Source organism: Setaria viridis, chromosome 3 (assembly GCF_005286985.2).
Source record: "Setaria viridis chromosome 3, Setaria_viridis_v4.0, whole genome shotgun sequence".
NCBI lineage: Eukaryota > Viridiplantae > Streptophyta > Magnoliopsida > Poales > Poaceae > Setaria > Setaria viridis.
In genome coordinates this window covers 25,832,276-25,846,005 of record NC_048265.2, presented here as the reverse complement: position 1 = coordinate 25,846,005, position 13,730 = coordinate 25,832,276, and the positions used below count along the sequence as shown (strand labels likewise).

Genomic DNA, 13,730 nt, shown 5'->3' with positions numbered 1-13,730 from the left:
GTTTATGATTAATTTGAGAAGTGGGACATGTATATATGTTTTATAGTACAATAATTATATTAATCATTTTTTAGTTCAGACTACTACTGCCTGCTGTGATGTTCATTCTCACAGAACACACTCCCCTTAAGACAAAATGCTGTGTAAACGTTAAAAAAGAAGGAAGGATGGCAAAAATGTAGTAACTGGGAGCATAACTCTGTTTTAAGTTGAATGTTCAGGGCTGGTAGTGGGACGTTACTACATGTTCTCAAGAATGCAACATGCTTTCTAACAACTACAGTTTGCGTATTTTTGTTGAAATTATCAGTGCTATTTGTGTGTTTAATTTAATCATTCAATATTCCAGAAATGTTTCATTCATGCAGCAATTAATGATATGCATGCGCAGCGCACTGAAGAACATCAATATAAGTTCAGTAATCTTCTTGTTTATGCACAGGTGATTGTTGTGATTGCATTGTATATATATTCAGTTTTTTGTTTGTGCAAAATGCACATACGAGTTTTATATGCATATTGGTACTAGAAGCTTTGATGTATATGTGCAAAAGACAGCCATTGATTAAATGGACACTGGATAAATTAATTGATCTAGTACTATACAGTCAGTTTTTAAGGGCCATCTTCGTCATTCATTCAGTTTTCATTACATGAAATGCACTCCGTAGTTTGTATTTAAATTTATACATTTGTAATAATACAATTAGGGTTAACCATTGACTGATCGCAGAGAGGACAGTTAAATTATGGCGCAACTGCTCCTTTGCCATCGAATAACCACTGAATTCCCACATGCCTTCGTCTGACCGAGGTTCAGTTATGGATAGGGCCCAAGTTCAGTTCTTAAAGCTGGCCATGCTGGAGGCAGGTAGCCTGTGAATCTGGGAGGTTTCTCCATATTCGTTGGCTACAACGACAAGGTCATTTTCGAAAATAAGGTAGTGATACAGGTGGTAGTCAAAACAATGTTATTGGCAACAACCATATTCTCCATTTTAATTTCTTTAGAATAAACGTACATTTTTTTTCTGTCAGATTCTTTGTATATGAATCCAGTCATAAAAAAAGCTATGTGACTTTTTTAGATGGCAGTGAAATGATTGCGATGAACATGGTAAGTAACGCTAAAAACTGTGACAAACACATTTTCGCATATCTGTATAGGCTGGTGCCTGGCTCATTAGACCTGCCTGTTATGCGCATCAAATTCCAGATAGAGAGGATTTAGCGTTTCTTTTTTGTTTGTAACATAATTATGGTTATTCAACCTCTTCTATATCGCATGATATGTGTCTGTATAAACTTTGACAATAGATCCATATATGATAAATTTAGAGATTGAATTTTATACATTGCATGCAAGAGTCTGGAACTTCATTTTCAACTTCGTAGACATGTTTCTACTTTCTGGTGTGAGGTTCTCTATGCACTCTTTTTCATATCTATATTTCTCTATGATCCTCGAAGCCAGTGGCGGATCCAGAAACGGGCTTCGCCCCGGGCTAACTAATATAAGGCTTAAAATCTTACTAGCCATACACTATTAGATATAATATATTTTTCAAAGAGCACAATTCAACAAATAAACTCAAACAATACATAGAACATTGAAGGTAGAAAAGTACCAAATTAAGAGTCTTCCATGATAAAAAAAGAACCATACATGTCTTCATGAATTAACACCACTTCCACTTGTTCCAACGTCCTCAATTCTACATAAAAATTTTGAACATATCAGCCTATATAAAGCAAGATAACATTATGTATTGAAATAGACTAATACAAGTAAACAACACGTACCTTAAGCTCTCGTTTGGCAAATTCATCTTACGGTTTCTTAAGCCTTGAAAGCGCTTTAGAATTTTTTCATCTTCAATCGACGCAAACAAATCTCGCTCAATATAGCACATCATGCTATTATTCAACCAATCATCATTCATTTTATTTCTTCGTTCAGTCTTGATAATATTCATAGTAGAGAAGGCTCTTTCAACTGTTGCTGTTGCCACCGGCAAAATCAATGCAAGTTCAATGAGACGATACACCAAAGGAAAAGCTGTATCTCTTCCAGTCTGAACCATCTTCTCAGCAAGGTTACCAAGATCAATACAAGTGTCAAAATTATCATCATTTCTGATTTCATCAATGAATATAGGAAGGTCACCCGCAAGCTTTATGCAGTCATAATCACAGAAGTCATCTTTATAAATCTTAGCAAGATCAACTAACTTCTGTACTTCAAAGTTGGCAAAAGAATTCCTCGGATCAAGACAAGCAACGCATCTCAAGAGTTGAGTTGATCTTTCTGGAAATCGATTGTTTAACTCACAATAAACTTGATCAATCACAACATTAAAAATTCCATGATGAAAATGATGGTAGTAACTCACTAGTTTAGCACCACGACATCTCGAACGACCTCTAACTGGTATCATATCTTCCATATTAGGAATTTCTATGTTGTTGAGGAGGCAAAACTCCTTTACCTCTTCAAAAAGAGCATCCCAACCATTTTCCCTCATTTCATTCATATTTCTCATCACAGAGCCAATTAATCCTATTGCACGAACAATGTTTTGATTTTTCTTTTGCAAACATTGTGACAAGTCTTGAGTCATCCCCAGTACTCTAATCATAAGATGTAATATGAAGACAAATTCAAATGACTCCATTCTTTGAATCAATCCAGAGGCTGTAGTTTTTTTTTCCCATCAGTTCCATCTTCACTAATATTCTCCAACACCTCCAGTACAGAGGACCACATGATCATAAGACGTGCCAATGTTTTGTGATGTGTACCCCACCGTGTATCACCAGGCCTAGCAAGACTAGTTTCTTAGTTTTTTCCTCTCCCAGAAAAAATAACACTACTATCTAACTGCTCAACAAGCTTATCATGATGACTTTGAAGGAGTTGATCTTTCCTCTTGCAAGAAGCACTAACAACATTGACGATTGAAGTGACATAATTGAAGAAATCAAAAGTTGAGCCACAACACTTGGCTACAGAAACTACCACAAGCTGCAATTGATGAGCAAAACAATGGATGTAAAAGGCATATGGGTTTTCGTTCAATACCAGTCTTGTAACCCATGAAATTGTCCTCTCATATTTGAAGCTCCATCATATCCTTGCCCTCTAATCTTGGAAATAGATAGACCATATCTTCTAAGCATAGTGTCCAATACTTCTTTTAGTGAAGTTGATGTGGTGTCAGAAACATGTTCAATGCCAAGAAACCTCTCAATCACACTTCCTTTATCATTGACAAACCTACAAGACAAAATAGAAAATAGTGTTACTTGAAAGCAACAAAACAAAACTAATAAAATAACCAAATAAAGAGAAGGTATATACCTCACAACCACAGCCATTTGTTCCTTAATAGATGCATCACGAGCCTCATCGACAAGAACCGCAAAACAACGATCTCCTATTTCACTTTTAATTAACTCACTTGTCTCCTCTGCACAAGCCCTAGCCAAATCTTTCTGTACCATTGGACTACTCATTTGATTATTCCCTGGAGCATTTTCACCGGTCACAAGTGCAGCCTTAGGATCCTTCTTTCTGTACCATTCAAGCATCTCCATAAAGTTTCCTTTATTTCTTGATGTTTTAGACTCATCATGTCCACGAAAGGCTAGAGCTTGCAAAAGGAGAAATCTAGCAATGCCTAACATGATACTTAAACGAGCTTTATATGCCTCCTCTTCTGCTGCACTTGTAACAGTCCACACATGTTCAACACTTTGCCTCTGATTTTTGAAATCAAGTGCACGCTTTCTTGCATTATTATGAAAGCCATCAATTGATTGAGCATGCTCCTTGAAACAATTTTTTGCATTCTTCCAATTTCTAAACCCAACTTTGGTAAATGTAGCATTACTATGAAACCCAGCTTGTTGTGGCTTAAAGAGATAGCAATAAAAGCAATAAGCTGCATCCTTGGCTACACTGTACTCTAACCAATCAAATTGATCAAACCATGCTCCAACAAATCCTCTTGATTGGCCTTTACCATCTTTTTTCGTTTTTGGAAACTTATGACCAGCTGGCCTATATGGACCTATTTGTAGATATGCTCTTCTTGCCTCATCCCTAATGTCATGATGAAAATCATCAATTGGCTTTCTTTGTCCTGGATCAGCAACTATATCTCTCATATCAAGTTCAATCCGTGGTCTTTTTTGCTCAACCCGGCTCTCTATAGTTTCGACACTACCACCACTCTTTGACGCATCTTTTTTAGCATAGTATTTCTCCATTCTAGCTTCTAAGGTATGAAATGTTGCAATTGCAAAGTAAGACTTAAATACCAGTCCTGCTCAATCAGTCAATGAAATGAAATACTCATGATTTTGCTAGTAGGCAGTGGCAATCATAGATTCATAGAGCAATTTTCAAAAAAAAAAAGAAACCTCAACAGTTGGGCAGCCGGGCAGGACAGGCAGTTCAGGGGTGGATTTGGCGCAAGGGCCAGGCGCCAGGCCGCCGCCCGCCAGGCAGGGGGCTGGCCGGCTGGGCCGCGGGGGGCCGGGTGGCCGCCGGCCGGCGCGGGCGCGGCCGCACGGCGCCGACACCGCGCGTGACCTGGCGCCTGGCGGAGGACCGAACGACGAAAGCCGGAAGGAGTGCCGCCGCGCCGGGGAGCCGGGGAGCCGGCCAGCCGGGGAGGCGGGGACGGCGGCCGTGCGGGGAGCCGGGGATGCGGGGACGGCAGCCGGCGGGGCGCCGGGGCCGCCGGCCGTAGGTGGCGGCGCGCGCGGCCGGCGGAGGCGCGGCGCAGCCTGACGGGGCGGATTTGGGCCCCGGCCGCGCGGGTGGCGCGTGGCGGCGCGGTGCAGCCGGCCGGCGCAGGTGGCGGCGCAGGCAGTTGGCGCCTTGGCGGTGCAGCGCAGCCGGCCGGCGCCCGACGCGGTGGGTCAGTGGGTGCAGTTGGATCTGCGGTCAGGCAGGCGGAGAGGAGTGGGAGCAGGTGGACCGTCGGAGGGAGGCGGTCAGGCGGACGGGAGTCAGGAGGCAGGGCGATGGGCCATTGGGCCGGGTGAGTCTGCGAACCGCGAGGGACCGAGGCCCAAAGGTGAATGCGGATGCGGTGCGGCACAACGAGTAGAGCGAGGCCCACGATGGGCGACGGCCTGCTGGCTAACCTACTGGGCTTTCTCCTTCTCGGGGTGGGCTAATAGGCTGATAGGCCTTTTTATGCCATTTTTATGAAGTAATGTTTCACTGTTCATGGGCCTCGCCCCGGGCTGCAGCCCGGGCAGCCCGGGGCCCATATCCGCCCCTGCTCGAAGCTTTAGTACCAGGTGGTAAAAGGCCTCCGCGGGCTATCAAATTTGGATTCGGTACTAACACGTTTCATGAAAACGTTGGATGAAAGGTCGTTTTTCTAGTAGTGCATTGCATTATGATATCAGCAAGTTACTCAGTTATTCTATATCTATCAGCATCTTTGGACGGGTGTGGACTCATAGGCCCTCTGATCTGCTAAGGTATGAATTCGTTTCAATAATCTGAATACAAAAATATTAAACTATACATTCGATTAGATTGATAAGCTGAACCGAATGTTCTTTTACTTATAGTGTATAGTTTTCCTTCAACACTTTGATAACAAGAAATCTTCCAACGAACAATACAGAACAATGGTCTCAGGCTAAATCTGATCTCATCCTAGGACAAGGGTTTCTAATTTCAGTACATAATTTTTTCATGTTGCAGCATACACGCGGCTACGCCAGCTAGATCCCTTGACTGAGAAGCAAGTGGTACGCATATGCAACCTTCAACCGTCATCAGCAGGCAGAGGAAGCTGTCCCCCAGGGCTTGGAGCAGCTGCCTCGGTCACTTAACTGATGCCATGGCTAGTGTATGGTGGATCTCTGATTGAAGATGCTATCATTAACTTCATGGGTTAGATGGCTCTTGCCCCAGGGCCCCGACAAACTGTCCAACCTTGATTCTTTCATCTTACAGGTTACAGTTTCATATCACATCTTAAATCTTTGATCATTATGTCACTCTCACTACGGGAAACAAGAAAATTGCCGAGTATCAGGGGCACTCGGCGAAGGGCGAAATACACTCGGCGAGCCGTTTGCCGAGTGTAACACTCGGCAAACGGCACACGGCAAACTTTGTGATAGCAAACAAGGATTTGCCGAGTGTTTTCTGTCGCGCACTCGGCAAAGACTTTGCCGAGTGGCCAGAAAACACTCGGCATACAATTGTTGAAAAAAATAAAAATAAAACCTGTTCCGCCGCCCCCGCCACCACCGCCAGCACCACCAGCCACCACCGGCCACCACCGCCAGCACCACCGGCAGCCACCACCGCCAGCACCGCCACCGGCCGCCGCCGCCAGCCACCACCGCCAGCCACCAGCCGCCAGCAGCACCACCACCGCCAGCCGGGAGGGGAAGGGCCGGAGGAGAGGGAGGAGAGGGGCGCCGCCCGCCGGAGGAGAGGGAGGGGAGGGGCGCCGCCCGCGCCGGCGGATCTGGAGGAGGGAGGCGGCGGTACCGAAACCGGGGGAGGCGGCGGCCGCACCACCAGCACGTCACCACCATCCACGCCGCCGCCACCGCCGCCGCCGGCCACCATCCACGCCCGCCACTACCATCCACGCCGCCGCCACCATCCACGCCCGCCGGATCCGGGGCCCCCGATGCGAGTCCCCGCCGGATCCGGGGCTCCCGACGCGAGTCCCCGCCGGATCTGGGGAGGAGGGGCGGATTCCCCGCTGGATCCGGCCGGATCTGGGGAGAGGGGCGGGGCGGCCACGCGAGGGAGGGAGGAGGGGAGAGGAGGGGGAGGGGTGCCGGTAGGAGAGGGAGAGGGAGAGGGAGGGAGGGAGGGAAGGGGCGGCGGCGGCGGGAGAGGAAGGTGGGGGAGGGGGCGTCGGGAGAGGAAGGTGGGGGAGGGGGGCGTGAAGACGAGCGGACCGGGGGGTGGGGTTGCGGCTGGGTGTTTTTTGAGGGGGGGCCAGCTGGTCGCCGAGTGTCCTACGTGGACACTCGGTAAAGGATTTCTTTGCCGAGTGTCCAACGTAGGACACTTGGCAAAGTTTTTTAAAAAAAATTAAAAAATATCCAACAGTGTCAAAAAAATACCAAATTTTCACACGAACCAATATATATTCTCTATTGACTATACAAAAAGTTTGGTAGTCAAACCAAACTTGACCGTCACTTCGACTCTAAATTTTATGGCATCCTCTCAAAGTTAGTATTCTTCTTCCGAGATGCTTCGGTTTGTAATCATTGTACATGATGAAATGTGCAAAACCTTCTCAATTTTTTTCCACAGCCTCCACATACTATATCATCACATCATGACAAATCTCATGATTTTCAGACTTTGCTTGTTTTTTTTACAATTTAAAAATACTACTGCAACACGTTCGTGGTCGTGTTTCCCGAACAAGATGTTCGAAATTTCGTTTCATTTCATGGGTCAGGTCTCAAAATGGGTCAAATAACATGAATATCATTTTTCTACTCATTTTGTTCCATAATTTGAATCACTTGCCGTTCAAATTTGACTTGTACCAAAAATTTCCTTGAAATGCAATTAATTAAATAAATATAGAAAATAAATCCAAAAATATACCAAATTTTAACATGGAGTACCACATGTTGTATGTGGGGAGTAGAAAAAATTTCATGGTGAAAAGAGAAAAAAAAATATTTTTTTGCCGAGTGTCAAAAAAACACTCGGCAAACCCTCCTCTTTGCCGAGTGTTTTTTTTGACACTTGGCAAACTACCCTCTTTGCCGAGTGTTTTTTTTTGACACTCGGCAAAGAAGGGGGTTTGCCGAGTGTTTTTTATTTGACACTCGGCAAAGTCCCGATTTGCCGAGTGTATTTTTTTTGCCGAGTGTTTTTGGCTTGGCACTCGACGAAGAGCTTGTTTGCCGAGTGCTCGAAAAAAAACACTCGGCAAAATAAATACACTCGGCAATTTTCTTATTTCCCGTAGTGTCTCTTCCATTCTACTTTGTAGTTGAGAAACCAAGCACTTGATGGTACTTGTATGAGTTAGAAATGCACAGCAGACAATGCATCAGGGCATCTTTATTTTTTATCTCATTATTTTGTTGATCACACTAACACCTGTTTTTAAACCTCATTATCTCATGTTCCCATTAATTATTACCGAATTGACTGCCACCCCAGTTATTATTGCATTTTCCAGAAGCAATAACCATACAAAGGTATAGATTTACGCAAACTTCAATTTGTCATATCATTTATTTATTCGCATTAAACAACGCCTTTCTCTAATAGATAGACAAATCGCAAAAATGTTGGCTTTCTCTGGTTTAATTACCACACTATGTCCTCTTGACCTCGGGCTATCATAACTTTTAATTTTCCATGCCCGTTCTGATCCGATGCGTGTGTGCGCCTACCTTCAGCCAGGGCCATCATGCACATTTTCTAAGAGTGTCCAACATTCCGATTTGTGAAACTACATTGAGATACCAGTAATTTAGTCAGTTATTTTCTGTCCAACCACCAGTGGCTCTAGCCACCTAATGAATACATGATTGGTTAAGAAAATATGATGGGAGAGGGGTGCTAAATTTTAGCACCTCCATTTTAGTCACTTTTAGCCATTAGTGCTCCCAAACACCTAGGCTAAAATGGAAGGGCTAAATTTTAGCCCCCCATAATCCATTAGCCCCTCAAAAGGTGCTAAAATGGACTAAAGGGCTAAAAGTGGTCCCCCTTATCCAAAATTCCTCCCCTTGCCCCTCTCTCTCTCCTCCCTCTCACTCCTCCAACATGGGTAAATAAGTCTTTTGTCAACACAAGTGCTAAACTTTAGCCTCTCACCCAAACACCTCAAGGGCTAAACTTTAGCCTCAATATTTGAGAGGGCTAAAGTTTAGCCAAGGCTAAATTTTAGCCCCTCCTCCCAAACAAGGCATTAGCTCTAAGCTGATGTTTGTGTCTTGTGTAATCAGCAGGGTCACTTCTTGATGTTAGCAACAGCAGCGGCACAAGGAGGCAATATATAGATCCACTTCCAAAGAGCTAATTGTTTTTTTAAGGATTTCAGGTTGTTTTTTTAAAGAAAATCGGCAGGAGAGCTGCCCATTTAATTTTTAAAACGAGTGCCGGACGGGCTGGAAATAAGACAAAGATTTGTACAATGAAAAGGGAAGATCTGTACAAAATGAAAAGGGAAGAGAAAACAACAGAAATGGAAAACTTAGGCTATGTACGTACCCTCATGAACGTGCATGCTAGAGGGTGGCCAGATGCTTGGCAGTTGGCACCTGCAAAAATCCAGACTCTCGCCTACTCCATCCTTCTAAGCAACCTGAAAAATGGCTCTTCTTTTCTATCGGGGATCCTTGAACTACTCCCGTTCCACACTTCCCAGCTGACACCAGGGATTTTAATCCTCTGCTGGAGGAACATGGAGAGTCTGCTATTGCTGTCCACCACTGGTGTAGCGAGCCTGCATGTGGCCAAGGCTTTTGGGTTTGGGGACGCGTTTGCCGCCCATTCCGCAACATTAACCCGCAAGCCATTGGCTAATCTGCATTTCGCAAACAGGTGTAGGGCCGTTTCTGGGTCGTGGTGGCAAAGAGGACAGGACAAGTGATATGGCCATCCTGTTTCTTGTAGTCTGTCCGAGGTCCAGAGCCGATTTTGCACACCAACCAACTGAAGAATTTGCATTTCTGCAGGACCCCCATCTTTACCCTAAACCCCAAACCTTCCACGTACAATAAGGCGTTGAAATCTGTCTTTGTAGAACCCAAGAACTGTGCTCTATAAACAGATGACGCCCGAGTATATATTTTCTTGGTTGAGGTGAGTTTCCAGGTGATGTCATCTGCAGCCCCAGCCTGAGGTGAACTTCTTGCAAAGCGCGCCAAAGGAGAACAAATTCCTTCTAATGCTGAACTGATAAACTATTTGTACATGAGGTTAAGATCCTTTATCCGTGCACAATTGTGCAAAGCATCATGCAGCAATCTCTTCTTTTTCCTGGAAATTTCAATTGGCCGTTGCCCATGCGCCCAGCCACTATGCGAAAAAGAAGTTTCCACACATCTCCCACCGAAAATGGTGGTGGCAGCCGCAAAGTTGCCTGTCCGTTGTTTTCATCCAAGGAATTTTGGAGCCCGGCCAAGGTTTATCTGAAGGCTTCCATTATATGCTTGGCACAACCATTGTAATCTGAGTCCTATTGCAAACATTATACGATTTAGGGCATCTAGCCATCGTAATATGGCAGGAACTACTTTGGAATAAATATCTTAAGTACAAATCATTAGGCCAGGTCTTTAAGAAATCTGATGACACAAATTTGGATGGGACTAATGTGAAGGACCGATTTCTTAACTTTGGCCGCTTTAAGTTGAATTCAGGAACACATCAGATTTTTGGAAGACATATGACTTGTAATCAGACATTAAAATCCCACTATCCAAACCTATATAATATTGTTTAGAAAAAACATGTTACGATGGCTGAGGTTTTTCAGCACAACACCACTTAACATATCCTTTGGAGAGCGTTAGTGGGAAATAAGCTGCTAGAATGGCATTGCCTAGTGTCAAGTTATGAACATTAACCTTCAAGAGGGAAGGGATATCTTTATTTGCAAACAAGTTATGTGCAATGGCGAATAGTGCAAGAACTGGGAGAAGGACAGGCAAGGGAAGCAAGGAAAAGGGGAATCAAAACCTACAAGGGCCTGGCGGAAGTCGTTGAACGCACGCTGCTTGTCCACACGGCGACCTTGTGCTGCCTACCGTGGCCTTCCACTGTCGCAGTGCTGCAATTGGAGGGGATTTAAGGGGTCGCATGCGCAGGGGCAGCGCGGTTGAATGGGAAGAAGAGCAACGCGGCAGAGAAGAGAATGAGAAAATAGAGGAAACGTGATTGACATGTGGACGGAGGAAAGATGACGAGTGGGCCAGTAAGACGGTAGGAAACAGTACGGTGACAAAAGATTTTTGATCTGGGTAGAAATATTTTTCTAAGGGGGTGTTTAGGAGACAGGTGCCTGTCACATCGGATATTCGGATGCTAATTAGGAGGACTAAATATGAGCTAATTACAAAACTAATAGCAGAACCCCTAGGCTAAATCACGAGACAAATCTATTGAGCCTAATTAATCCATCATTAGCGAATGGCTACTGTAGCACCACATTGTCAAATTATGGACTAATTAGGCTTAATAGATTCATTTCGCGATTTAGCCTAGGGGTTGTGTAATTAGTTTTGTAATTAGTCTAGGTTTAATACTCCTAATTAGTGTCAAACATTCAATGTGACGGTTCTCCCAAACACCCCCTAACTCGTGATTTTTATTGGTCTGTACACCTTCCCACCTCAGCTCCCTCGACAACCCTTTTTAAAAAAGCATTTTTGGGTCAAACATTTAAAGACGTGGGGTATAAATGATGTGCTTTTTTCCGTATGTCTCCATCCGATAAGGGCTGCTCCAAACGATATGATTCTTGAGGCGCACTGTTATACACTATATATGATCTCCAGGTTTCAGATTTACTCTTCTTTTTAAGAAATAGGACGGGTATTCCATACTGATTAATATATTATAAAGCCCACAGTACATCAAAGAAATTAAGAAACAGAGAATGAAAAAAAGAAAATAAGAAAAATTACAATATCTAGTCTAGCCATTGAAACATGCCTTTACTCTAAGAATAACCAGAGTAAAGACCGATTTAAAACGGGTCAGGCATGAAGAGGTTGATGGAGGGATCCCTTTGAAGATCAAATCATTTCTGGACATCTAAATACACCAACTCATGATGATGATAATTTCTATGAAGAAAAGCATATGTAGTTGCAACTTGAAACTTTCCAGAGTGTCAAAAGGTTCCACCGAGGTGTCAATGTAAAGCCCCAAGAGAATCCACCACTCTTGAGCAAAGGAGCAGCCAAGCAGTAAGTGAAATAAGGTCTCTTCTCCACCAGCCAAACACAAGACACAATCAGAAGAGGTTGAGAATATTATTTGTACTAAGTCTGTCTACCAAAAGAATACTTATACTTTATGCTTGTACTCCTAACCCAACACTCCAACATGAGTGTTTTTGACGATGCTGTGCACGTATCCACGCTCGTTATTATTATATATGTCTTATGTTAGGATCCTGATTTGTTAGTGGCACCCAACTCGATCTTATATGTTATATAATGTTTGGATGCATGAACGTGTACACCACATCCGTGCAACCACGACCGGGATGTGCAGCTCATAACGTTGCACGCACGTAGAGTCAACGACAAACAAGACTCCTATATATGTGCAGCTCATATGATCTTGCAGTCCTGCCATAATAAACCATCACCTTGACTCCGAAAAGATGCCAGTTTCCTCGTCCCAAAACCATCATCCTTCCTGCGTGACATGCGGCATCCTCGGGCCATGCCGGCGAGCCCTGACGCGGCTCTTCCGCATCCCGGCCTCCGCCGCGCTCTCCATCAGGGCCTTCCGCTTCCGCAGCCTCCGGAAGGCTGCCGCCAGGATGAGCCCGCGCCGTCGCCGACGCCGGACGTTCCGATCGGTGCGCGCGGTCTTCTGGCCCCTCGTTGTCCCTCCGTCGTCATCCACGCTGGCAGCCTCTACAGAAGAGGGCGACGCCGTGCGCGGTGAACTAGTACCTGAGGCGGTGGTGCACGAGACGCCGGTGCACGCGCCGGTGTCGTCCCCTGAGACCCCGGCGTACGTGAAGGTGGTGGCGCGGCTGCGGTCGGGGCGGAGCGCTGGTAGTAGCGGAGATGGCGAGGCAGAGGACGAGAAGAAGGAGGAGGCCTGCCGGAGCTTCGAGAGCTGCCTGATGGAGATGCTGGTGGAGGAGGGGAAAGCCCGGGACCTGCAGGACGTGGAGGAGCTCCTGCGGTGCTGGGAGCGGCTCAAGTCGCCGGTGTTCGTCGAGCTGGTGTGCAGGTTCTACGGCGAACTCTGCAATGACATGTTCCCCGCGCCCGGGGTTGACGAAGCGGACGTGGACGGCGGCGATGGCGAGGGCTCCGTGTCCACGTCCGGAGTTTGATGTGATCACCTCGATGAACTCGCAGCACGAATCGAAGCTTCTCGTCGAAGTTTTTGTTGACCCAAATAAGTTTTTGTAATAAGACGTTTTATTCCATCCACGTCTGCGTGAACGCGGTCGATGCACTACAACCATCGACGTGCTGACAACGCATGGAAGACGACCGGCATGCGCCAGCCCAAACTAAAGTTTCCGTGTATTCTCGTTGACTTGGGCCATGAAAACCACTTTCTGATGCCACCCAACTGTGTGCCCCAGTAAAAAGTCATCAAATCTAGCTCGGGTGTTTGATATGAACGGCTAAACTTTAGCAGGGTCATATTGAATGTTTGGATGCTAATTAGGAGGACTAAATATGAGCTAATTACAAAACTAATTGCACAGATGGAGTCTAATTCGCGAGACGAATCTATTAAGACTAATTAATTCATCATTAGAAAATGGTTACTGTAGCACCACATTATCAAATCATGGACTAATTAGGCTTAATAGATTCGTCTCGTGAATTAGACTCCATCTGTGCAATTAGTTTTGTAATTAGACTATGTTTAATACTCATAATTAGTATCCAAACATCCGACGTGACGGGTGCTAAAGTTTAGCATGAGGGAGCCAAACAGGCCCTTAGTCTACTCACTACTAGCACCAAATCCTGCATCACCACCG

General features: G+C 45.1%; 1 protein-coding gene and 1 pseudogene across 1 annotated transcript; one reads left to right on the top strand and one right to left on the bottom strand.

Annotated features, from left to right (window-relative positions):
* Positions 1-1,672: 1,672 nt before the first annotated feature.
* LOC140222212 (uncharacterized) lies at positions 1,673-3,591 on the bottom strand (annotated as a pseudogene).
* Positions 3,592-12,354: 8,763 nt separating this feature from the next.
* Positions 12,355-13,304, top strand: LOC140222114 (uncharacterized). The gene has a single exon (XM_072292312.1). It carries the CDS (start codon positions 12,375-12,377, stop codon positions 13,062-13,064), a length of 690 nt encoding a protein of 229 aa, XP_072148413.1. The 5' UTR covers positions 12,355-12,374; the 3' UTR covers positions 13,065-13,304.
* The last annotated feature ends 426 nt before the right edge of the window (positions 13,305-13,730 follow it).